Source organism: Solanum stenotomum, chromosome 11, assembly GCF_019186545.1.
Source record: "Solanum stenotomum isolate F172 chromosome 11, ASM1918654v1, whole genome shotgun sequence".
In the NCBI taxonomy this organism is placed as follows: domain Eukaryota; kingdom Viridiplantae; phylum Streptophyta; class Magnoliopsida; order Solanales; family Solanaceae; genus Solanum; species Solanum stenotomum.
The window spans coordinates 56378999-56405031 of record NC_064292.1 but is presented as its reverse complement, the minus strand read 5'-3'; the positions used below and the strand labels follow the sequence as shown (position 1 = coordinate 56405031).

Genomic DNA, 26033 nt, shown 5'->3' with positions numbered 1-26033 from the left:
TGGTTTACAGATGTGTTTGTCTTAACCTCATTTTCCTTCCACCTACACAACACACTTTATGTCTAAATTTGCTAGCAGGTTTGATTAGATCATTTTACAAGATTAAATCATTGTTCGGTGACAGTTCAGAACCCATAAACTTCAAGTCTCGATTTCACCTTTAATAACAAATGTTGGATTGCCATACGTTACTATAATTCTATATTTATCTTCTTTCTCTTGATTCAAGAAATATCAATTTATATATAATAGAAAAATTTATTTTTACTCTATATATATTATATACAATATAATTTCGGATTGAACATATTCAATACAACTCATCCGGTAGCATTATATACTTCGCATTAATGTGTTATGAGGTCATATGTATAAATCATAGTCTGAAGAAGAAAGAAAGAACAAAATGCAAGTGGTCGAATAGCGGCGAAGTCAAAGATTATCACGAATAAAATTTAAAATATAAAATAATTAACACATAAAGAAGTTGGAGAATTCAACATTTTCTATAAAAAAAAAATCATGTCATTTTGTCTTTATTAGTATTATTAATTAGTAATCACATAGTTTCATTTTTCTTCAATGTTTTTTGCTATGTATTGTTTTAATTTGCTTTATATTTTTTGAGTCGAATGTCTATTAAAAATAATTTATTTATTCCACAAAAATAGATTCAAGATATGTGTGTACATTTTAATTATCTGATACATGAGACTCCGTCCAAATATGTTATTGTTATTATATATAAAAATAATATAGTTTTATCAACCAAAAAAGTTAGTGATACTCTAGCTCTACGGCTTCATAGCTAAGGGACAAAGAAGAGAGAGCAAAATGGCAACTAATTTTAGAATTATTAGTGTTGATATCACTTTTTGGCAGGTATTCCCTATCAGTGTACGTTAATTTAAAAAAAGTGTTGTTTATTACGATTTACAACTATAATTGATAGGAATTTAATTTAGTTACATACACAAATAATATACTTAACATATATATTTTTATATTATTTGCTATTTTTATTTTGATAGACGGTTATACTCGGTGATAGCCCAACTATGTACCATCCCAATTGGATTTGGCCCAAGTTGTGTACCTGAGGCCCATATTTTCCATTATCCAGACCCAGAACTATCACTGCTAATTTCAGTTCTTTGAGGCAATTCATCAAACAGATAGTAATCTTAAGCAAACAGTTCATAAAGAATCAGAGAATCTGAGAAAACAAAGTAAAATTGGTGAGTTTTTTGCTATTTCTCAGCTATTTTGTTTCTTGTTAGTCTAATTGGTAAGTTTTTTGCTATTTCTCAGGTATTTTGTTTCTTGTTAGTCTCCATATGTCTATCTATGTATCATTTATCATTCTGCCTAACAAGTTAAAAAAAAAAAGAAGGTGAATCATTACTTCAAGTTGTAATTTTTAATGGGTGTTGTAGAAAGAAACATTTGGAGTTTGGTGCTATGGGATAATGGGTGTTATAAAGTTAAGATTTTGAGTTTTTTTGGTTAATGGGTGTTATAAAGTTAGCATTTTTTGAGTATTTTTGTTAATGGGTGTTACAAAGTTAACATTTTTGAGTATTTTTATTAATGGGTGTGAAGGAGAGTCTTGGATTAACAATAAAGTTGTCTACGTGTGACCTATAGTCACGGGTTCGAGCTGTGAAAGCAGCTACTAATGCTGCCATTAGTAGACTGTCCAACTCACACCCCTTGGGCTGTGAGGCCCTTCCCCGGACCCTGCTAATGAGGAATGCTTTGTGCCAATGGGCGTTTTGGTTCTTTGATTTTTGATCCTTGTTCCCATTTTATGTGACGGGGTTTGACTGTGCATGGAGTTTAAGAAAGAAACACTATAAAACTTTTGCTCTATAACAATTCATAGACATTTGTATGGCTATCATTTTAAGTTAAATTGTTTCTACATAAAGAAAGTTGTCATTTTGACGTTGATTCTTTTATATGGGTTTGAAAGCACCACGAGGCAATTTTGATAACCTTTTAAAATTGGTTCTTGGCTGTTGATGTATAATCTGATAAATAATCTTCATAACTGATGTAGTGGTTATGGATTGAGTAGCAGTTTCACTTGTTTTCCTTAGCATTATGCTGCTTTTCTTTTAGGCAATAAGTTTCGGTATATATAAATAGGCCACGAATGGCTTTGTAAAGCTCCTTGCAATATATCGTTAGGAGGATGGGACGATGTGACGGATTGGAAAACACTTTTACCATAGCCACTTCTACCGGTATCAGATGACCGCTGGCTAGGCTTATACGATCTCGTTTATAGTTCTGAACTTTTCATCTGATCCATAGGCAAGTTTGAAATTAGTTTAATGGGTCGTGGATGTGAAAGTTTTGTTGGAACATTAAGGGGTTAGGACATTCGTTGTCGTATGCAACGCAAGCAAAAGCGGATCTATGATTCAAATTTTATGGGTTCCCACAACGTGAAGTAAATATACAATAATAATAAGTAGGTTCACAGTCAATTATTTATAGATAATTAGTGGATTTCTTAAATACATACAGTATATAGGGTCTGTGAAAGAAGCTACTGGTTCCCGTCATCCCGTGAGCCCGTATAGTACACGTTGCTTTTACCACTGAAGTCAAGAACGACATCATTTCCTGGAGCAAGTAAGGGAACTAAATTTTCAGGGCTGACAGCAGAGGAAAACTCTCATTAGATTAGTCATTCAAGTTCGAAACAAGTAGTAAGACTTTTGCTCATATGATAGATCATATATTTGTGGAGAATAGGCCTGTTAAGTGTTACAATACAGTAGACATGTGAGCATTGGCTGTGGAAAATAAGCATGCTCGCTTTAATATTAATTAGAGTATGACATGTGATTATAGGCCGTATGTCAAGGGTGCTAATTTAGGTTGCTTCTCCTGTTCAGAAATTTGATTCGATGAAGTACGTACCTGTTAAACAAACTTGCTGACAGTTTTGCATATCATAGAATTACAGTGTCTACTATTTCACTTGTAATTATGTAATGGCTATTAAGATTTAGCATATTCTCCATTCACTTGACCAACTTATCTTGGTGAATCTCCCAATACATAGATATGAAACAGGAAATGTGGGACAAAACTGGGGTATCTTGCTGTTAGTACATTTAAGCCTTATCTTTAGGTCCTACTTCTCTTTGCCTTGTTTTCTTTTGCATCTTCTACCTCTTTAAACTGCTTTTGCACGTGCTTATACATCGACGACTTATTGTAGGTTCAAAATGCAAAGCTTGAGATCATCTATTCTGAAGTATGTGCGGGTTAAGGTCCCATTGCAAGTATCATTATCTCAAGCTGAAGGCCGGAGTGCGTTAAATATACTCAATTTGCAAATACGCACCTGTAGTAATTCTGGTTCCACCGATCAGGATCAGATAAAGGAACAAGTGCTTAACCTGGTGAAGAAATTTGATAAGATTGATGCAACCAAGGTATAATTCATCCATTTTTTGTACTTCCGACGCAGAGCATAAGTTTATGTGTAAAGATTACCAAAACTGCAACAAAATAAGTACTCTCTCCGTTTCAATTTGTTTGTCTTACAAATGCCTTTTTCCTTTTTTTGGCAACTCGTTAATTCCAGTTTTCCACATGGCATGTTTAAGACCACAAGATTAAAAGACATTTTGGTACATACTACATATCTTTAGTTTAAGAGCACAAGATTCAGAAGTCTTCTTTACTTTCTCAAACTCCATGCCAAGTCAAAACTAGACATACAAATTGAAACGGAGGGAGTAATGATTCAATGCTAAGAACCTTAAAAATTGAAAGTTTAAATCCCAGATTTGTCTCTGCTGGTGGTCTATATCAATTTAACACATGTTGTGGCAAAAAACGAGTCAAATAGTGAATATTACAACTGAATCCTAAATCTTTTTATAGGTCACTGAGAGTGCTGATTTCCAGAAGGACTTGTGCCTAGACAGCTTGGATAGAGTGGAACTTGTCATGGCTTTTGAACAAGAATTCTCGATTGAGATACCTGACGAAGAGGCAGACAAGCTTAAATGTTGTGCCGATGTTGCTCAGTATATCATTTCTGGAGCTGAGAAGAAAGCTCAGGAGAGTTCATAGAGTAACTTATTAGTTGTCCCGAGGAGAGGATATCATGTCATCGGAATAGACAAAGGTTTCTTTTGGAACATTCTCCTGGATAGTTTTTCGTTTGTCTGATAAGCTGTTGAATACCTGGATCACATCGTCCTTAAATTTCTTTTAGCACGTCTTTTAGTTTTTTGTGGATTTGTGTGAATGATTGCTACATTTATGCACCCCAGATTTTAGTTATTGATTCTGCAGTGAATACAATTTATGCTGTTTACTTGAATATATTCAAAGTTTGTGCATCTGGTGTGGCCATGAAAGGCTACTTTTAATATTCTCAGTGGAAATACATGTGCCTGTTACACACCATTCATACAAGAATGAAGAAACCTTATATTTACATCTCTCTCTCTCTCTCTCTCTCACACACACACACATAAACTCGCGGTGGGAGGAAGCAAACACAAATTGTGGGCTAATACCAGCAGGTTATGTTTCAAGCTTCATCCAACGACTCAATGTTTGTGACTGATCAAAGCGCCAACAGATTTGAGTCGTTGGACGTGCTGTATTTTTGGCCTCCTGATCACATAACAGCAACTTTCTTTCTGCACCTTTGTGTAACTTTAGGGGTCAGATGAATTGTTTGTGTCATGTAAGTACGGATGCCTCCACCGATAGAAATTAGCTCGAGTCCTTTGTGTTTTCCTCTAAAAGCATGTTCACAAATGGCGTTTCTTGGCAGATGAAGGACTTTAACAAGACATGTTTTTTCCAAGTTTGGAATAGCATGAAGATGAGAAGGAAGATCAATAAGAAAATCTCCATCTTCATCTGTAGTGTTTCTTGCCCATGACCTTCTTGTTTTTCCACTTGATCCACAGAACACACCTACTGATGCACCTGAAATATGTTTGTCATATGTAAAGAGCCTTGGTGTAAATGGTAAAGTTGTTGTGTTTTGACCAGGAGGTCACGGGTTTGAGCTACGGAAACGGTCTCTTGGCATAACTAGTAAAGTTGTTGAAATGTGATCAGGAGGCGAGGGGTTCAAGTTCTGAAAACAACCTCTTGCGAAAATGCAGGATAAGACTGCTTACAATAGACTCTTATGGTCCAGCTGTTTTTTGAATCACATGCATAGCTGAAGCTTTGTGCATCGGTTGTGTTTTACTATATGAATCAATCAACTAGACCTCAATTTCAAATTACTTGGGATTTTACTGTATGAGTCAATAAACTATACCTCAATTTTAAATTACTCAGATGTTACTATATGAATCAATCAACTATACCTCAATTCCAAATTACTCGGACTTTATTATATTAAATTTAGACCCATATTTTCAAAGAAATGCAACGAATTTAGTGAGCTTATAATTTTATGTTAATTTACCAGCTTTTGGTTCCAATAACACTATCATTTTGGTAGAACAGAAATTTGGTGGTGTTCAATGAAAGCAGACATATCTTTATTAATATACAAACAGGTCCATCAAGTTTTCAAAATTTAATATTCAACCCCACTTTTTCTTAAAAATACTTTTTTCTCTTTTCTGTTTTCTTTAACTTTTTTCTTTTTGAATAAATAAATGATCTACCCCATATAGTAACTGTTAAAAGAATTAGAAAATTCTAAATTAAATGGATCCTAATTTCCATTTAAGGATCAAGTTTAACATTAAAATTGAGTTAATATTAATTAACTTTAGGCTTAACAACACAAATTAACTTCCCTATATCTTAGGATGTTTAATTTCTATCTTATTATTCATTTGCAATTTAACTTGTCAAAACTACATAAACTAGCTAATACTATAAAATCCACGTAAAACCGGATTTTCATTTAAAAAAATAATGGCTTGGCTTCAATCAATCAGAGAACCTATAATTGTGTTTACATGACACAAATCTGAATTAATTGATTGGACCAATGAGTTCCGAACATCGAATAGTTAAAAATAAAGGATCTACCCTATAAGACATGCTTAAGTAATCTTTAATTTTAGACCTCTCTTAACACTTCTACAAAACTAAAAAAGAAAGAAAAAAGAATCAACGACGACAATAACATATTTTGTAAAATTTTACAAGTGGGAATCTGAAAAGTATGTGTGTACTCAATCTTACCCTTATCTTGTGAGGATAGAAAGATTATTTTCGAAGGACAAAATAATTTTGTAGCTAAATAATGCGACTAATTATCAAAAATATTCACATATATCTGAAACAAACATAAAAGGTGTGTTCTCTGCGAGTTATTTAGCAACAGATTAGCATCGAATAAGAACATACATACCTTGGATAGGTGTTGAACCAAGTTCAAAATTATCATCCTTGATAATAATATTGTTACAACCATGATCATGATACTCATGACAAACAATTTTTCCATGAATAAAAACAGTGGAAAGCTTTTCTTCTCCATAACCAGCCATTTTTATCACATCATCTCTCATAGAAATTGATTCAATTATAGAAACTCCTCTCTCTATACCCAAAGTTTTAAGAACAAAAAATGACAAGAAAAAAAGCACAAACATCATTTTTTTCTTCACAATTTTATTCATGAAGAAAAAATTCATGATCTTTGTGTTGTTGTTAAAATGAAAAAATAAATAAAGAAAACTTTGTATCAAAGATAGATTTTATTATGCTTTTTTAATTTTATATAAGATGGAATGAAGAGAAAATGAAACGTTACCATATATTTGGTTTTATAAATAAGCAATACATATATGCATGGTTCATATGAACTATTAATTAATGTTATTACATTTATAACCTTGAGCTTCCTTAATTAAACAAAATAAGAAACCGATATTTTAATATAGGCTTTACAATTAATTAAGATGGTTCAATGCATTGCTCTATTAAAATTAACTCTTGACAATTAATTCTTTTTTTATCATTAATCTTATTTTTATTTTTTGTGTTAATGTTTCTCATATTAAAGTATAGTTTGAAACTTCATTCTTATTACGATTTAAGTTATATATAGTGATAGAGTAAATACATTTTATATAGTCATTATATTTAATCTATTATTGGGGCAGATTGTTATTGAGTCTTCGAGGCGCTGAAAGCAAATTTAATAATGTAAAACCTCTATATACCGTCAATTTTTATTAAATTTATAAATAAAAAATTGTTTTCAATTTTTTCCTGCATTCCACGATTCAAATAAATTTTGTTTTTCCAATTTTCTTAATGGGAAAATTAATTAGAGTAATATAAACTTAATTCCGAAGATTGAAACTTAAATATATTGAACTAATATTAGATAGAAAAGAGGCAAGGGCATTTTAGACCTTTCAAGGAAAAAATAGTAGTTGACATATCATAAGGTAGGGGTAAAATAGTCAAATCTTATTTTGACAAGATGAAAATATTGGAAGGTTAACTATCAAGTTGGTAGCCTAATTCTATCACTTGCATACATTCATATATTTCTTTATTATTCACAAAATATAAAAAATTAAGGTGTAGAAGCTTTAAAGCCCCACCAAGTGTTAATATGTCTTCAACTATGTCTATATTGAGCTCTTTGCATGCAAGCAAAGCAAAATCTTATAGTATTACTTAAGAATTCTTGAGTCAAGCCTACCTCAACCATATTCTTTATCTACATATTTTGAACACTAAAATGTAACCAAAAAATTCCATTAAAAACTTTAGGTTACTTTGCATCATAAATCATCTTTAAATTATTAGTCCACTTATTGTTGAACAAATTCCATAAATTTGAGAGACATCATAAAGTATTCAACTTCTTTAAGCTATTAAGTTTTACAAACATGAATTGTAATAGGATGGGTGAGATTCCTCCACCTTTAATAAGATATCTCAAGTACGAGCCCTGAAATTTAAAAAAATACGACTGGAAGATGACATATGAATCCATATCTGTTGTACAGATAATATAGGCTCAGAATGGAAGACCAAAAAAAAAAATCTAAGCTTCTTTTCATATATTTCCTGTGTTAAATTTTGTATATAATGGCATCACTTAAAAGTCAAATAACGAAAATAAATGTTAATACAAAGTATCATGAGTTGATAATATTTTTCCGAGCAAGTCTCGTTTAAGATTATTATAGGTTAAAGTTGCATACACGATACACAATGGCTATTTTCATTTTATAAAATGTCTGACATTTCGAAATAAATTGGTTCTTGTTTGCAGTTCAACAATGAATAATACAGAACGATCTTACACTTGGCCCAGCCTAGACTGTAACTCGAATCTGACTCTACTACTTTACTTATTTTGATCAGAAACCAAAGCAGCCTTGAATTGCTGTATACATTTCAAAATTGCTCATGGGCTAAACAATGTAACCATTCACTCATTGTGGAGACGGGACAATCTTCCCTGAGCATCTTCCGAAACCAACTTTGTATCCATTGCCCTGATAATACATCGAAAATCAACTAGTATCAGACCAACAATATCCGGAAATCAAACATAAGGATAACAACAAATGCACCACTTTGATGAGGGAGGAATGCAAAACACAAGGTCCAATGACTTCAATGTCACGGTGCAATTTTCATTTCCTTCATGTGAAATGTCACCAGACATATCGAGAATCAATTAACTGGACAATAGCATACTTTAACCAAGAAATTTGTTTGAAAGTACATTGGCTATGTTCATTGTTCAACAACTTTTGCAAGCTTTTTTTCAGATAGCATTTGTATAATAAAGACGAGAACAGATTATAGGTCACACGGGAATATAGCTTAGACAACCAAATCTCCCAAAAGCAACGAATGATGATACAATGAAAGTAATCATCCTATTACAGTAAACCAAATTCCACCAAGCAGAGTTTCAAAAATCATTTCAACAACAACATACAAGGTAGAGAGGCTATGTTTAAATCAAAAAAATTAAATAGAGAGATAAAGAACCACCACTTTATGTGGTAGTTTTCCACTTTAATCTCTACTAGGTGAAAAACTAGTTATGTTTCTTTTAGACCCTGGAGAGAAAATTCCTGTGTTATCTTCCCCGAGCACTTGTAATTGAATGTGTATAGTATCAATAGGGCCAACGAGGTACAAGCGTGAAACTGGTAAGGAAAGAAAAGGGCATCCAGATGCAAACCTGACAATAACCAAAGAAAGTTACTTCATCTCCATCTTCTAAGAATGTACGGGTAGTTCCCCCTAAAGACAAAGGCTTTTGTCCATTCCATGTTAATTCAAGCAAACATCCATAAGATTCTGGTTCCTAGAAGTAGAGATGGATGGACGAATTATTTCATTAGTAAAAACAGCATGATGATAAATCAATAAAACAAGTCGATGAGGAAAATTGAACTGAGCAACTCTAGAGGCATCATGCAGCCGACTAGTAAATCTTACTGGTCCACTGATAGTTCCAGTGCCAAACATGTCCCCAGGCCTTAGGTTGCAGCCATTGATAGTATGGTGAGCTAGCTGTTGAGTAATTGTCCAATATCTGTATCACAGGAAAGCCATTCAGCATTACTATGGTAAAATAAAAATAAAAACTTATGAAAGCAAAATCTCCTTCGGGTTTTTTCTAATGATTTTTTTTTTTTGATAAAATCTCCTTTACACTTGATTACCACTTAACTGTTTAGTATTTGAAGAACCAGAATCCCCAAAAGATAATTGCTAAAGGTTCTTGAAAGAATTCAGAATTTTCTATCTTGTTTCCTTTTTTATAAATAAAGGAGGGGACAGCAAGGTCAAGGACAGGGAGGAGTATTAGGGGCAGACAATTCAATTCACTTATATGAATTATATCATATTCATTCTTCACCATCAAACTAATTGACGCCAGCATGTTGAAGAAGGCTTTAACAGCACTAGATATCCGGTTACAAAAATAAAAAAAAGAACTAGATATAATGAATCTGGTGAAAAAAATGATAACTTAAAAACTGTGAAATTGCAAGTGGCAAATGCAAAATATACTTACAAGTGGTTAAAGTTGCTTCTTGTCACAACACATGAATCAGCTTGTCCAGAAGGCTTAATGAGGACCTTGATAAAAAAAAAAGTCCAACCATTACCCAGATGATCTATGAAACTTGATTAAGCACAACAATAATGATGATATTAGCACAGGTCAGTGGCGGATGTAGAGTGTGTCCAGGGGGGTCATCCGACCCCCCTCGGAAAAAAAATTACACTATATATATAAGATCAATTTTTTTGTGTATGTGTATATATTTAAAATTGAACCCCCTGAGCATACGTCAAAGGAGTAGCTCAATGGTTTATGGGGTTCAGGATTTCGCCTATGTGAGCTTTGGGTCACAGGTTCGATTCCAGGCAACAACATTTTTTTTATTTGAACCCCCTTGATAGAATTCCTGCCTCCGCCACTGGCACAGGTAGGGAGATACTATTATTTCTTGTTCTTTTATCCTCTGCTTGGTAAATCAACATAAGGTGGGAGAAATTCCTTCTTTACAGGGTGGAGATATTTTTCACACCCATTACCCCCTTCTCCCTCTACCCTCCCCTACTCCTCCGCCATTGCCATTGCCACCCACCCACCCACCCCCCTTCTTCTTCCATCACTACCTTCTGGTAGGAATTCTTTTTGGTGGTGGTCCAAGAATACCCATGAAGAGTTGAAAAGATCCAATTTTGTCTATTAGTGAGAGGCATAGTTGAGACCATTAAAGCGGTGGAGAAGTCTATGAGACGATAGGTCAACGGAGGGTATATTTTTAAAAAAATCACAAACATTGCGCATTTCTTGACCTTCCCCTTGAAAATAAAACAAAGTGCTAGATAGATCAAACCCTATCATGGAAAGCATGGAGCAGAAGATACCTCCAAAGAAATGTCATAGTTTCTTGATGTCTTCTCTACAAGATATGTCAATGGAGAAGGGTTCTGCAATTGAAAGAAAAGAAAAGTTCTGCTCAATATCAATTTCACTGGCGATGAACATAAGGATTTAAGAGCTAGAAGTCAAGCTACCTGCTTTGGCGCCTCACAAGCAAAGGGTTCTAAGGCATCTAAAGTCACAATCCAAGGAGATATGGTTGTTCCTGCAAGATCAAAATTGAAAAAAGAGATTATCCCAAGGCAATATGACTAGAATACTTGAAAAAATAGATTATGCCTAGGCAACAGCAGCAGTTAATCATAAATGCATGCAATAAACCAACTGGATTTCTTACCAAAACTCTTTCCAAGAAAAGGACCAAGAGGCACGTACTCCCATGCCTGGATATCTCTTGCTGTTTAAAATAGTCTCTTATCAGCAGGGAATCATTCCATAAGAACTTCAAAAATTCAGTATAGTTTTGAGCATACCACTCCAATCATTCATCAAGACAAGTCCAAATATATGATTTGCAGCGTCATTGACGTCGATTGTTGTTCCTAGTTCATTACCAGGGCCAACTATAGCAGCCTTAAAGCAAAACAAGTAAAGTGTGTAAAAATGGAACTAATAAGCAACTCAGCAAGGAAGATGAGAGTTGGGGACCAACAATAAACAGAGCACTTCCATGCCATACATTCTCACCATTTCCAACTCAAAATCCAATTTTCTCGAAGGACCAAAATATGGCGCTGAATTACCAGTTGGATGACCTTGTCCTCTGGAAGACACATTTAAAGAAGAATTATAAAGAAAAGAAATGCCAAAAGTTACTTGAAATGAATGGAATAGTAGGACGAATCAGATCACACAAAAGTTTTTTACGCTATCGATATGAATATAACATGCACCATTAGTGCGAGACTTGAAATTTAACGAAGTGTCAAATTTCATAATTGATCTAGTAAAAAAGAAGCACTTCATGTCATGAGTTGGCACAACAATAAAAATGCTTCACTACCAGGTACAAAACTAGAAGTTTGAAATAACATGAAATGCCACAGAGCAGACCGTGTTAAAAATCAACCATGCAGATTCACTTAGGTGCTAGCGCATTGGGACCCTTCTACCAAAGGAGTGATTACCGCTAAAAAATTCTCCAACACCTCAAATATGTCTTAAGACGCAACATAGCTATCTTCCTAACTCTTCCCCCCACAAATAAACTAATAAGGATCTCTAGAAAGAACAGGAAAATCTACTTTTGAGATCACCTGGGTCTAATGATATCTGTTCCAGAAACGACAATTGATGATGCTCGCCCATGGTAAGCAATAGGAAGATGGAACCTGAAAAGGGTGATCAGAGTCCATGAACAAGCATATATGAACGCGAAAATATGGAAGTTCTGACCCCCCCCCCCCACACACACACACACACACACGGGCTGGCATGTATCGTCAAAGCTAATATATCCTGTCTTTTCACAGGTGGTTGTGTTGACAGCATACCAATTAGGGTTGATAGGATTTTCAGGGCCACGAAAAAGAGTCCCGCAATTCTTGGCATGGTGCATTGATGCAAAGAAGTCTGTATAGTCGCCAATCGCAACAGGTAGAAGCATTTGCACCTTTTCCTGAAGAATTGACCAACACAACACAAGAATTAAGACAACACGAGTTCACTAACAGACATGACATTTCAAAGGAAACACGAATTCACTAACAGACATGACATTTCAAAGGGAACACGAGTTCACTAACAGACATGACATTTCCAAGGGAGCATGTCTTACCATAGGCAGAAGAGCTATCTGTCTTAAAGCAGCATTGTCACGCAATGTTGGTTCTGTGGCTGCACAAGAACAAAATAGAACAATCCAGCTTCAACTTTCATCAAATCCCCTCCGCATTCAAACTCAATGGGATTACGGTAAGTTTTAAATATTCTGTCTTTAGAGGAGGATTATAGTATTAAGTCCCCCTCCTTGTGTACCTCATTTTTATTAATTCATGAAATTCCCGCCCAAATATCTGATTCCAAAACCTGGGAGGTTGCCCAAAAAATGATGGACCTCAGGTAATCCAATACCAGAAATTGCAGGATAGATTGGATGGAGGTTTTTAATTGAATAAACTTATCATCTTTTAGATTATAATAACATGTTTTCAAGTGACATAGGAAATGAATCCAAAATGACTAAGAAGAATGTGGTTTGAGTTACTGGTTCAAATCTAGGTTTTCTTATGTGTATCAAACGAGCGTGAGGGTTTATGCTTATGATTTGATGATTTAACCTCCATCCAAACATGCAGGGGATACCTGATAACAGCTTTTGCAATGTCACCCGGGCTTCCTTCCATGCAGGTCGTCCCAATCCAACAAACTTGTTCAAGTTAGGCTGCAAATGAATTGCATAAATTACTTATGATTATCACAGTCTCTCAACCTTGCCAGTAGCAGAGAATATCCACAGCACCCAGTGTGTCAATTACACGAGGCTCAGTGGCTTACCATAATTATATTGTTAGCAATTTCCTATTACAACTTGAAATAAGAGCTGACATTTTATTTGAGATGAATTAGTGGACTGCCATCAATATAGTACATAGATTTTTTTTTCTTTGTTTTTTTTGGGCCATAAGGAGGATATAACTCAAGAAAAAAGTAAGGGATACTTTACACATTGCAGAGTACAACACTCACAGGTCACAATAAATCAAAACAAGATGTATCACTTACACAAAAAAAAGACAGAACAAACAGTTGAAAATAACAAAAAAAAGAGCTCATAAATCAATAAAAATTACTTAAAATTGAGCTTGATTGCCAGAAAAGTATACACTTCCATCCAAACAATAGGCAACACTGGGCTAAAAAGTAAACGCACATTACCTTAAAACTGAACTTAACAGTAGGAAAATTGCTAAATGTACAACCAACCAGAGCACAATAGACACTGACTACATCTTCAGAATGAATGAAAATGAGTACCTAACGGAATTGACAACCACAAAATTTTCACACTTACTGTTAACCTTGAAGTTAACAGTAGGAAATTCTCTAAACGTACAACTAAACAAGAGCATAATATCACACTTGCTAAAATTATCAGAACTGAATGAATACGAAAACCGAACAGACCTATGTCATAACTCCGAATACAGTAAATACATGCAAAATAAAATTATTCGCCTTCTACGCAACTAATTGTCAATGCATGACCGAAAATCAACACATAAAATCAACGAAAACTAGCTAAAACTGAACTTACCAGTCGGGAAATTATACACATCCGTCGAAACAATAGGACAAAATATAGCACAAAAATCAACGAAATTACCTTAAAACTAAACTTGACATTGGGAAAATTTCTAAACGTACAACCAAACAGCGCACAATAGAACACGAACAGACCTGATTGAAACAATCGGAGTTACTGAGCAAAGGACCGTCAAATAAACCGGCGAAAGCAATCTCCGATAAGTCCAAAACATATTCTCCGATAGCGACACCCGGTCGAGGTAGTGAACCTGGTTCAGGCTTGAATACACCGTACGGCAGGTTCTCTAGAGGGAAGTGAGATTCCGGTTCAACTTCAACAAACGACTTCAACGCCATGACGACGCCGATTAGGAGGAGTAAGAGAGAAAAACGACGACGTTTGGGAACTCGAGTCAGAGTAGTAGTGAAAGTGACGATGGTGCTGAACAGTGAACGCTAAGAAAGAGAATTTATAGATGACGAGAGAAAATGGAGTACGATTTTTTTGTTTTTTTTTTAGAAAATGAATTGGACGGTCAGGATTGCGAGTTGAGAAGTAGTAAGTAGGATCAATGGTGGTTGTCACCTGTCATTCAAAGGAGCAGTCCTCCTTTTTCGTCGCTTGAGGAAAAAGTGAAATCGAAATGGTTTATCTGAGACATAAGTTATGGATAATTCTATAAGATGTATGAAAAAATTTAGAAGAGGTAAAATTAGATGAAAAAATATACAAGGGTCTTATATTTTAATATTTTTGATGCATTTACCAACAATATTGTACATTACTCGAATGTGGATAGATATAGCAGATGAAAAGGAAGAATAAGTCATTTCTCCTCTTATGCAAAAGAAATTGAGCTCAACAACTCCTACTTTTGTGCCTATAGTAGTAGTGTCAAGTTAGTAACTCCCCTACAAGGTTTGTCATCATCAACAAATGTTGCTACAATCTTAAGTGGTCATTTGGTGAGTTCTAATATTGAAAAAATGACTTTTCTTACACCTATAACACTAACAAATAACTACAAGTTAGTGATAGTAGTACTTTGTCCCAAAATAAATTTTCTAACCTAGGTGATGAGGACATCTCTGAGGAAGTTGAGGAAGAGGAAATGTTGGATTATTGTTTTACAAATGCAGCTAGGAATGCAGATGTTTCTCCTAGGCAACAACGCAATAACAAAACAAAGCATGAAAGAAAACACAGTTGGGATGGTCAAGTGATTGAAGAGTTTGTTCCAAGGCACCTATTCGCGAGAAAAACTGTGGGACTATACGTAATGTTTCCCCAACTCATTACGGAGGTCCTTATATAATTTTTCCAAAAAAAAATGTGGGGTACCCCAAAGGTATCAAATCCATGGACTTATACACACGAAATCGGCGAAAGTCGGGTAATTCCTATAATTTTGCTCGTAAATGAGAAAATATGCGTATAAAAAACGGCAAGACTATATGTAATGCTTCCCTAACTCATTACGAAGGTCCTCATTTCAGATTTTTTTTTAAAAATTGTTCATAAATTGAATTCGATGAATGAGTTTCATTCATTGTTAGTAATCTTCAATGCAACTTTTTCTCCCTTGGTAGCATTAACTAAACTATTAAGTAACAGACGTTTCCTATCATTACACAAGAACTCCACTTTATTGCATATATTTCCATTAATTTATAAATTTAACTATTCCCACATAAATACACATATCTCAAGCATAGACTAATATACACGAAAAAAAGTGTATATACAAAAATATTCGTGAAAAAAAATGGCGGGACTATACGTAATGCTTCACCAACTCATTCCGGAAGTCCTCATATAGATTTTTAGAAAAAAAAAATTGTGGGTCAAGAAAAGAAAAACAGATGAGGGGATTAATAATCTGGAGATTCGACCATTCACCGATAAAGTTAAATTTTAGGTAGTTAATCAATTACGAAGATTCTCAAAAAATTAAGCAATTAATGTTGAGTATAAAAGAGAAAAATAATTATCTTTTATTAATATGATAAAAGTAATAAATAAAAGAAAATAAATACATTTTAAAAATAGTGGACAAATAAAATTAAACGGAAGGGGTAATAATGTAATTTCACCAATAAATAAGAAGAGACTGAAAATTGTACATAAATCGCATTCGTCGAATGTGTTTTATGCCTTATTTTCTCAGTTTTTTCTATTTAAGCATCTAAGAAGGGTTTTTTCAAGTTTTCAACGCCATGATCTTTTTTTAAAACACAAAAAATAAAATTGTAGGTCCAAAAAAGAAAAATAGGGGAGGAGATTAAAAATATGGAGAATCTAACATTCATCGATAAAGTTGGGTTTAAACTTAAACAAAAGGAGTAATAATGTAATTTCACCACTAAATAAAAAGTGATTGAAATTTGTACATAAATCGCATTTGCCGAATGCGTTTTATGCCTTATTTTCTCAGTTCTTTCTATTTAGGCATCTAAGAAGGATTTTTGAACGGCATGACCTTTTTTTAGAACACAAAAATGAAATTGTGGGTCAAAAAAAGAAAAAATAGGGGAGAGATTAAAATTGTGGAGAATCGAACATTCACCGATTAAGTTGAGTTTAAACTTAAACAAGAGGGGTAATAATGTAATTTCACCAATAAATAAAAAGAGACTGAAATTTGTAAATAAATCGCAATTGCCGAATGCGTTTTATGTCTTATTTTCTCAATTCTTTCTTTTACAGGTGGTAGAATTCTAGACCATGTAACCTTGCCAACTAAAGCAGCCTGGAATGAAGATTGCAATGGCGAGGGTAAGTTACCTACCATAAGTAGGGACTCAGAGAAGACTGTAAACGACTTTTCGAGGAAAGACAAACAAACGTGTGAACCTACTCTTTTCAAATTGCAATTTGTGAGATTATACAGGTTATGTTGTGTTGTTATTATTCTTTCCTTATTATACTTTTGGCATACCAAGAGTAAAACATATTCTACTTATTTTATGTTAAATATTTAACATTAATTGCATATTACTTTTTTTTCTTCAAAATTTAAGACTAGACATCAATTAATATAAATATTATTATAAAATACTTATGTATATTAACTTGAATTCACAATTACGAACTCCAGATATAGAAAAAATCGTCATAGTGAGTGACCTTCGAATGGTCTCTATCCAACGTAAATCCAAACTAATCGATCTCCAACATGAATACTGTGGTGCCAAAATAGCAATTTCACAAACTTGAGGTGCTCATCATACCATAACCAGAAAATCTCTCCTCATTCGCGTGATTCCATCTATAAATACCCGTTTTCCCCTTCAATCAATTCAACTGATTTCTCATTCGCTCTTCAATCTCCTCTCGATCTAACGAACACTCCTTAACGAGAAATCAAATTTGAAAAAACTTCAACTACTGAATCAAAATCCACAGTAATTAACGGTGATTTTCCAACGATTTTGTCAGTTTCCCCAATTCGAATCGCTTATACGGAACCCTAATTCTGATGAAATGAATGATTTTTAGCTTTTTTTGGATTTGCAGGGACAGTAATGTCGATAGATTTGATTCTGAAACCTTCATGTAGCAGGTGTGGTTCATCCTCGGATCTGTATGGAAGCTCATGCAAGCATTTGACTCTCTGTTTGTCTTGTGGTAAAAACATGGCTGAGACTCGTGATAAGTGCTATGAGTGTGGAACTCCAGTTACACGATTGATTCGAGTATGTTTCCTGTGTTGAATTTTGCTATGAGTACTGTAATTTGGGTGAAAAGTTTTGTGTATAATATGCTAGACAGTATCTGAAACTGGAATGAAATGAGCCTGCATATAGAGAGAGGGGGAGTGTGCCAAGGATTTAGGAAGAAGATACCTCATGTTTTCTACAAATAAGTAAGGGTATGCCAGTTACACAATTGTTTTGAGTACAACCAGTGTAATCCCACAAGTGGGGTATGGGGTTATGGGTAGAGAGGATGCAAACATTACCCCTACCTTGTAGAGAGACTTTACACCTACATGTTTGTTTCGAGTATGTTTTCTATATTGAACTTTCCATGAGTACTATAATTTGGGTGAATTTGCACCCAAGGATGTGGCCTAATGGTCAATGAAATGAGTTGAGAACCATGAGGTCTTAGGTACGAATCCCATCAGAGACAAAAATAAAGTACTATAGATGATTTCTTCCTATATGTTCTAGCCTTGGTGGATAGTTACCTCGTGTCTAGCCTTGGTGGATAGTTACCTCGTGTCTGTTACAAGTGGGAGGTGGGATCTATCCGTGGAATTAGTCAAGGTGTGTTAAAAATGGCTGACATCATGATTATCAAAAAAATATATATTAAAAATTAGGTGAATTTATCTGTGTATTAACTTACTAGTATTGGAGTGAAATGAGTCTACATAGAGAGAGGAGTATGTCACGGATTTAGGAAAAAATATACCACATATTTGTTACAAATAAATAAGGGTATGCACAACCATGAGCGGAGCTAGGTACCACAATGGGGTTCATCAAAAAACCTTTCTGTATATACAGGGTCAATTTTTATTTTTTTATGTATATATAGTAGTTGAATAACTTGGACTTTGTATGTTTACTTTTTGTATATGTATTTGAATTTCCTTCGCAAAATTCTGCTTTTGCTGGCTGCAGCATAACATATGTACATTACATAAAATTTTGTCAATCAACCATGGTTAGTTAATGTCTCAATTGTGACTAGGCTTCCTCTTAGAGTTATATTCTTTCTCTTTGGAGCAAAGACATGGTGCACATGGGTTTCTGCAGAGTCTTCATATTGTCTATCCCAACAAGTTTGGGATTGGAGCGTACTGCATAGTTGATAGATGCTAGTAGTTTCTCTAAGTATTTGCCAGAGTTTGTAGGTACCTTTGGGTTCTTCGTAATTGAAGCATTATGTTCTTCGTTCTGTTTAAGGCAATTGGCTAGGTGGACATAATCTAGGTTTTGCTTATGCAGAGATATCTGTGTGGTTGAGTTTGATGGTGTTTATTCGAGAGTGCAGCGACCGTAAGGGGATGCTAGTGGTTTCTTACTGCAGTTGAGAAATTCAAAACATTGTGAATATAGGAAGCCAGTCACGTATGCCTTTTACTCGTGCTAACTATTAAGTGATAAATAAAATTGTATGGCAAAAACGACTAACTTTTAGGCCATCTTCCAGAACAGGGGATTACTTTGTCACTCAACAATGTAGAGTTGCGTGTGTGTAAATATTTGGAGAAATGATTATTAAAGTTGATGTTTTGATCCAACTAGGTTGATTCACCTTTTTATTCTGTAGGAATCCTTTGATAAAAATAGATTCACATTTTGTTTTCCTATGGACTTTAAAGTAAGCTATGCTTGGTAGAAGATGTTTGACACATATAGGTAGGTTACATCAGTATACTATCCTCCCGTTACCTTATTTTAACCCAAGCACATTATCCTTTCCTCTGTTCCTCATTCAAGATCAAGAGTTTTTGCCTCCCTATACTTCCTTCACTACTTTTCTTATATTCATCCCTTGCTTCTCTAACCTTTTGGCTATCTTGTTATCCTTGTTTCCTGATTATGTTCTCATTTGCTAAACACAACTATTTGCCACACCGGTATAACAAATCTGTCTTGATTTATATTGGTTTTATGCGTGAACTAGTTCCTTCTGACCTTTGTTAAGATTATCTGAGACCTGAACAACGATAGAATAATAGAAGGATGAGGAATATAGGCAGTATGGTATTGCCTAGAGAGACTAAGGCTTGCTGAATTAAGGTTACATTTGTTGATCTGTCACAGATGTTTGAGAAGCAAATATAACCCCTTTCTACTTCTCCAAAATATTCAACTTTTACCCCTGTAGAATGTTGAGTAATCGGTGGATTTATTGATGGATGCAGTTATTTCATGAGCATGACTGATATCAACTTTGTAAAGGCTGATGCATTTAGCAGATGAAAGAGGTAAAGTGTGTTAGACCAACTTAGGATGTGCTCGCCGCTGCCTTCTGAATTGAAGTTCTTATCTTTTTGCTCCTGAATTGATTTGATTTGCTCTATTTTGTTTCCAAAATATTTAAGTGAGCATCTTAATTGTGTTAATGATATCAATTTGGTGAGACCACACTTTTGGTAGCTAGTGCTGACTGTAGTTTTCTTGTCGAAAGCATTCAATGTGTGTCAATTCATGAAAGATATTGTCTTTGATACATTCTTTTCTTTATCCATTGTGCAAAATTTGGTATAAGACTCTGGCTATCGAAATTATGTTTATGTGCAGGAGTATAATGTTCGGGCTTGCTCCAGCAATGACAAGAATCATTTCATTGCTAGATTTGCTTCAGGCTTACCTAAATTTTCAAAAAAAAAGAATGACAGTAAATGGACTTTACAAAAAGAAGGTTTGCAAGGACGTCAAGTTACAGATACTTTGCGGGTATGAAATATATAGTAATATCATCTCCATTTGCATCAATTGCGCACGTGTGTGTGTGTCTCTGTATGTATTTCCACTAGTTTAAAGGGAAAATTGCAATGTCTCCTTATGCTTATTTTAATTTTGTTATATATGCATGTGTGAGAATCTGCTTGATGCTGAAGGGATATCGTACAACCTATTCCATGAAGCCTCTTATGCAGAAGCCTGAGAAATATAATTAGATTAGATAGGAGGATTCAACATCTAGTTATTAGAGGAGCGTCTTTACTGTGAAAATGTAATAACTAATTAAGAGACCACATGCTCAACATCTTGGATCATAGTTATGCTACTATGGATGGCTGTTGTCCTGTTCTTGTCAGATTGTGATCTTTAGTGGCAGGTCTTATATGTTCATTTATGACTTTTATTTTCTATGAAATTGCAGGAGAAGTACAAGAATAAACCATGGCTATTAGAGGATGAAACTGGTCAATTTCAGTTCCATGGTCATCTCGAAGGAGCACAGTCAGCACAATATTATCTACTGATGATGCAGGGTGAAGAGTTATTTGCTATTCCTGCTGGTTCTTGGTATGCACCTTAGATTTTGTTGTTTCTGTAGCTTTGACTTCCAAAATATTCTTTTAGATCTTGGATTTGCATTTATTCCTTCTTTTTTTCCATTAGGTATAACTTCAACAAAGTAGCCCAATATAAGCAACTTACTCTGGAGGAAGCAGAAGAGAAAATGAAAAATAGAAGAAAAACTGCTGATGGGTACCAGAGATGGATGATGAAAGCAGCAAATAATGGGCCTGCTGCCTTCGGTGAAGTAGAAAGATTTGATGACAAAGAAGGTGGATCTGGTGGGACAAGGGGGCGTAAGAAAACTTCTGGTGATGAGGACGAAGGCAATGCATCAGACCATGGGGATGAAGATGAGGAAGAGGAGGCTGCTAGGAAAAACAGGTTAGGACTCAACAAAAGAGGCATTGATGATGATGAAGAGGGTCCTAGAGGGGGCGATCTTGACCTCGATGATGATGATATTGAAAAAGGTAAGACTTTCTTCTTCCTAGAATGCTTTGCCGATTCGACCCACTGATGTAATTATCTAGTAATCTAGGACCTGCATTTTCATTTTCATTCTAAATGGTTGGAAACCTCAATATCCTTCTCTGTCTAGCTCTCAGCTAGCATTATAGAGCTCTCCTGGGATTTTTCTCGCTGAAATCATTGTTTGGAACTGTTTATATTGTTTTCTTGTAAATTAATGTCCACGAATTACCGCAGTTCACAATTATCTATTCTCCTTTCTTGGTTTTAAGAACTTGAAATGATTTCTAACAGGAAAATGCCTATAATTGCTGTTTTGATTCTAGAGTGGGACTTTATTCATCTTTGGTTCTGTTTTTTGGTTCTGAGTGCATTACGTCGTTTCTTCACCATTTGATCAGCTTCTGCTGTCAGATTTCTTTTGTTTCCGCTGAAGGGTTCTCCTTTCTTTCTAGGGGATGACTGGGAGCATGAGGAGATTTTTACGGATGATGATGAAGCTGTTGGGAATGATCCTGAGGAGAGGGAGGATTTGGCTCCTGAAATTCCTGCTCCTCCAGAGATTAAGCAGGTCAGTTATTTGTGGAATTTTGGAATTCTGATAGTAAATAACTCTACATCATGCGGCACCCAGCAGGACTATGTAACATGTATTTGGGTTATAAAATTTATTGGATAACTAGCTTATCCAAAAAGCTAGTGGCATATATTTATTGTACTAGTATTCTTTACGCACTTTGCACGTGTACCTTTATCAATGAGTATATTTTTTTTTAAAATTACATAAATATCCTGTGTCTGATCAATATTTCGTGGATGGGCTTTATGCTTTAGTGGTAGGCGTGTTATTTGTACGCGTCTACCTCATATGTATGATAACAAACTTTTTTTAAAGTGACATAAGCATATAAATGTAGTACCTGGATATGTGTGTTGCATGTATATCTCATACATGTTAATTAATACATAATTTGTGTTTGATACCTTTTCTATGAATACTAATAATGCGCTTGATTATGGACCATTGCACTTGTTTGTGGTCCGTAAGATTTTGGGGTTATAACATTTTGCTTTTAGGAAGAGCTGAACCTTTATATGTGAATGAGATCTTATTTGAGTACTTGTAACTTGGACAGAGATTCAGTAGGACTATGCATTGAGGAAGCGTTTTCGGGTTTATTTTCTACTTTGTGCATTAACGCTCTTTCTCTACCTCGTATAATAACTTTTGTCCTTTCTTCGTGTGGCTCAGGATGAAGATGACGAGGAGGAAGGTGAAGAAGAGGGAGGTGGTTTGAGCAAATCTGGAAAGGAGCTGAAAAAATTGCTTGGAAAAGCCAATGGATTGAATGAATCAGATGCTGAGGATGACGATGATGATGATGATGTAAGTTTTGTTTTATTATGGGTCATTAAGGCAAGGTTTCTTTTACTTTTCGTGTTAGAAGGTTGACAGAATTATTTCTTCTTTTGTATTTGCTGTCTCAGCCAAGAGAGTTACATTTAGGGGCAATAAGCAGGCTCTTAAACTTCTCATAATTCTGTTTTCTCACTCCATGATTTTTTCTTCCGCCTTTATTAGACAGAAGAAGATATTTCACCTGTATTGGCTCCTAAGCCGAAGGAAGCACCTAAAGAAGAACCGGTTGAGACCAACAGTCCTTTGAAACCAGCTGCTTCTGGATCCAACCGTGGTACTCCAACTTCAAAGTCAGCTAAGACTAAAAGAAAAGCTAATGGAGATGAGTCGAAACCAACTAGTGGTGCTCCCTTGAAAAAAGTGAAAACAGAGACGGTAAGTGACTACTATGATATTTGTTTGTTTATTTCATGATGTGGTAAGATTCTATCTAGGCATATCAAGTTTCACACTCGCCAAGAAAACCGCTTATTACCCCCTACTGTTCAATAAAACTATGATTTTGGGACTACTATTAACCAATTCCTTGATATTATAAGGAGGGATTATTTCCTTTCTCTTAATATGCTATTGCTGCCGATCTCTTTCTTTTCACATCGTGCAGGATGCCAAGCCTGGGAAAGATGAAACCCCATCTACTGCAAAGAACACTGCTCTTTCAAAGGGTGCATCATCCTCTTCCAAAACTGCTCCAAGTCCAGCCACAGGTCCTGTTACTGAAGATGAAATTAGAGCTGTTCTACTGCAGAGAAAACCAGTGACCACACAGGATCTTGTCAGCCAATTTAAATCTCGTTTGAAATGTAAAGAGGTATGACCAGGCTAGTTTGTTGAGATAGATTTGTGACCATTGTGACTCACTGACATATAGTTTAGGCTTGTAAATGCAAGTGAAACCTGAAATAAAAGATTTGCGGTTTGGCCACAAATATATTTAGGTAAGAACTTGAAAAAAAAAACTTGGGAACTATTGTTTGGCGATATAATTTGTCATTACTTGACAAATATATTTGGCAAACATCCTAAGTTCCCAAGTTTTAGAAAAAACTAGAATTTGGGTTAAATTGTAGTATTTTATTAGAACATCCATCCTCTATTAATAGCTATTTACAACCAACTCCATTAAAAATAACAACTTGTTTTTAATGGGTTATAATTTATCCTGAATCAATGACACGTTTGAGTATGCGATTATTGTATTGCTCTTGCCCATTTCGTTGTTTTTATTGTTGTTGATTGTCATCAATTGTGTTATAAGGTTATTTTTTAATGGAGCATGTTCATTATAAAATGATAAAAAGACAAATTTATGGGTAATTTTAATAATTTTTAGAACTTATGGGTATAAATTACATTTTCTTGAAAAAGCCAAATATTTCTCCCAAAATACATGGTAAGACTTCACCCAAAAATGACTTGCCAAAAATACTTGGAAATTTGTTGCTAAATGCTAGTTTACTGACTTGAGATTTTTGTTGCTGACCCTATGCATCATAGCATCTGGAAAAATGTATAGCACAATTAGATGCCCCCAGTGTAACAGCATGTCAGCCAAGTTTAAGAACTCTTTTTACTTCTTGTGAGTTCCTTCTTCCCTTACGCGACTGCATTAATTACATTGTTGCAGGATAAGGCTGCTTTTGCTGAAGTATTGAGGAAGATCTCCAAGATACAGAAGACTACTACAGGAAGTAGCTATGTCGTGTTACGAGAGAGGTGAATGAATGCTTATTTCAATGTCTATGTTTTTCGCACGTTGGCAACTCCATGATTTTGTAGTTTCTAAGTAATATGTCTTTGTTTTGTATTTGACAGGACAAATCAATAGGACAAACCAAGATAACATTGGCTACAAATTGGTCAAGATCTGGAGAATTTGGAAAAGAAACTGTATTTTATGTTTTGTTTGACGTCTAAACGTTATATAATGAGCAAGCTTTACTTCGCTTGTAATAGTCTTGAATGATTGTCGTTGTAGACAAATGAGCCAAAATGGGCAGTAAATCTGTGCCATGGGTTGGATAAACTCGTAGATAGATGTTTTCCTAGTTGAAAATTCGTATATAATTAAAGAACTTTTATGCAAGTTAGCCTTGTTAATTTACTAGCATGACTAATATCCACGTTATTAGTATCTACACAATTTTTACCACTCAAAATGTATAAGTTCAACTCATTACATTAAGAATCTGTTTGATTATGAGAATTCTTGATAACGATGATATGAATCCGCATTTAAGTATCCATAAGATCCTAGAGCCTAGAAGTGACTATTATTCTTACACTAGGATCTTATAGCCATTCTAGCAAGTAAAGATCAAAACAGAGCTCCATTATGAAGTAGAGTTTTAGGATTGCATATAAACAATACATATCGCAATAACATGTAACAAGACATAATATGCAATAAGAGATGGAGTTTCAATCAAATACTAAATAAGAGCAACATATTGCAATAATAGCGTAACAAGTAAGGAGTTTCAATTAGATACTAAATAAATGCTACATATATTACAATAAGAGATTGTTACATGATTTTTGAAGAAAAGAGAAAAGTGTCTCTTAAGTTATATCTAAACAAATGCTAATTAAGTGATTTCGGAGAGATCAAACTCTCTGTGTAGACCATTCCTTGCTTAAATGTATGACATTGAGGCAATAATTCAAATGGCTCTCTGGATGTCCTATAGATGGAACTAAGAACTCCAAAATAATTGTGAGTATTTTTGAAGAGTTTTCTATAATGACCCATTTTTTATCTCATTCTTCTCTTCCTCTCATTCTCCATTTTAGTCACTTTATTTCTCACCACCATTAAAATAACAAAATTTATAATGAAAAATATAACAAAGCTTTCCTTATCTATAAATCTTCTTCAACGTAAAAAATTCACTATGAAAGAAAAAAATGAATGATTAGTAGCAAAATAGATGAAAAATATGGGAAGAGAAGAAAAAATGGAAAGAAATCAAGAAAGAAATGATTTTGGAGATTAGTTTG

General features: G+C 34.6%; 4 protein-coding genes across 4 annotated transcripts; 2 read left to right on the top strand and 2 right to left on the bottom strand.

The window, feature by feature from the left end:
- Positions 1-1124: 1124 nt before the first annotated feature.
- On the top strand, positions 1125-4346 carry LOC125845517 (acyl carrier protein 3, mitochondrial). The gene is made up of 3 exons (XM_049525032.1): positions 1125-1238; positions 3239-3455; positions 3910-4346. Exons 2-3 carry the CDS (start codon positions 3246-3248, stop codon positions 4099-4101), a joined length of 402 nt encoding a protein of 133 aa, XP_049380989.1. The 5' UTR covers positions 1125-1238; positions 3239-3245; the 3' UTR covers positions 4102-4346.
- Positions 4030-6734, bottom strand: LOC125845515 (uncharacterized). Its single transcript, XM_049525031.1, has 2 exons — positions 6371-6734; positions 4030-4974 (listed from the first exon to the last, which is right to left on the bottom strand). Exons 1-2 carry the CDS (start codon positions 6654-6656, stop codon positions 4658-4660), a joined length of 603 nt encoding a protein of 200 aa, XP_049380988.1. The 5' UTR covers positions 6657-6734; the 3' UTR covers positions 4030-4657.
- A 1395-nt stretch (positions 6735-8129) lies between these two features.
- Positions 8130-14636, bottom strand: LOC125844571 (fumarylacetoacetase-like). The gene is made up of 14 exons (XM_049523879.1): positions 14309-14636; positions 13214-13292; positions 12687-12745; positions 12403-12527; positions 12166-12240; positions 11597-11672; positions 11383-11482; positions 11247-11306; positions 11044-11114; positions 10894-10956; positions 10028-10092; positions 9445-9541; positions 9185-9310; positions 8130-8483 (listed from the first exon to the last, which is right to left on the bottom strand). Exons 1-14 carry the CDS (start codon positions 14510-14512, stop codon positions 8421-8423), a joined length of 1263 nt encoding a protein of 420 aa, XP_049379836.1. The 5' UTR covers positions 14513-14636; the 3' UTR covers positions 8130-8420.
- A 2778-nt stretch (positions 14637-17414) lies between these two features.
- LOC125844144 (transcription initiation factor IIF subunit alpha) lies at positions 17415-24973 on the top strand. Its single transcript, XM_049523404.1, has 11 exons — positions 17415-17570; positions 17673-17851; positions 20417-20572; positions 21003-21148; positions 21245-21615; positions 22069-22184; positions 22866-23000; positions 23196-23408; positions 23638-23844; positions 24661-24749; positions 24849-24973. The coding sequence occupies exons 2-11, from the start codon at positions 17681-17683 to the stop codon at positions 24859-24861; spliced, it is 1617 nt and encodes a 538-aa protein (XP_049379361.1). The 5' UTR covers positions 17415-17570; positions 17673-17680; the 3' UTR covers positions 24862-24973.
- The last annotated feature ends 1060 nt before the right edge of the window (positions 24974-26033 follow it).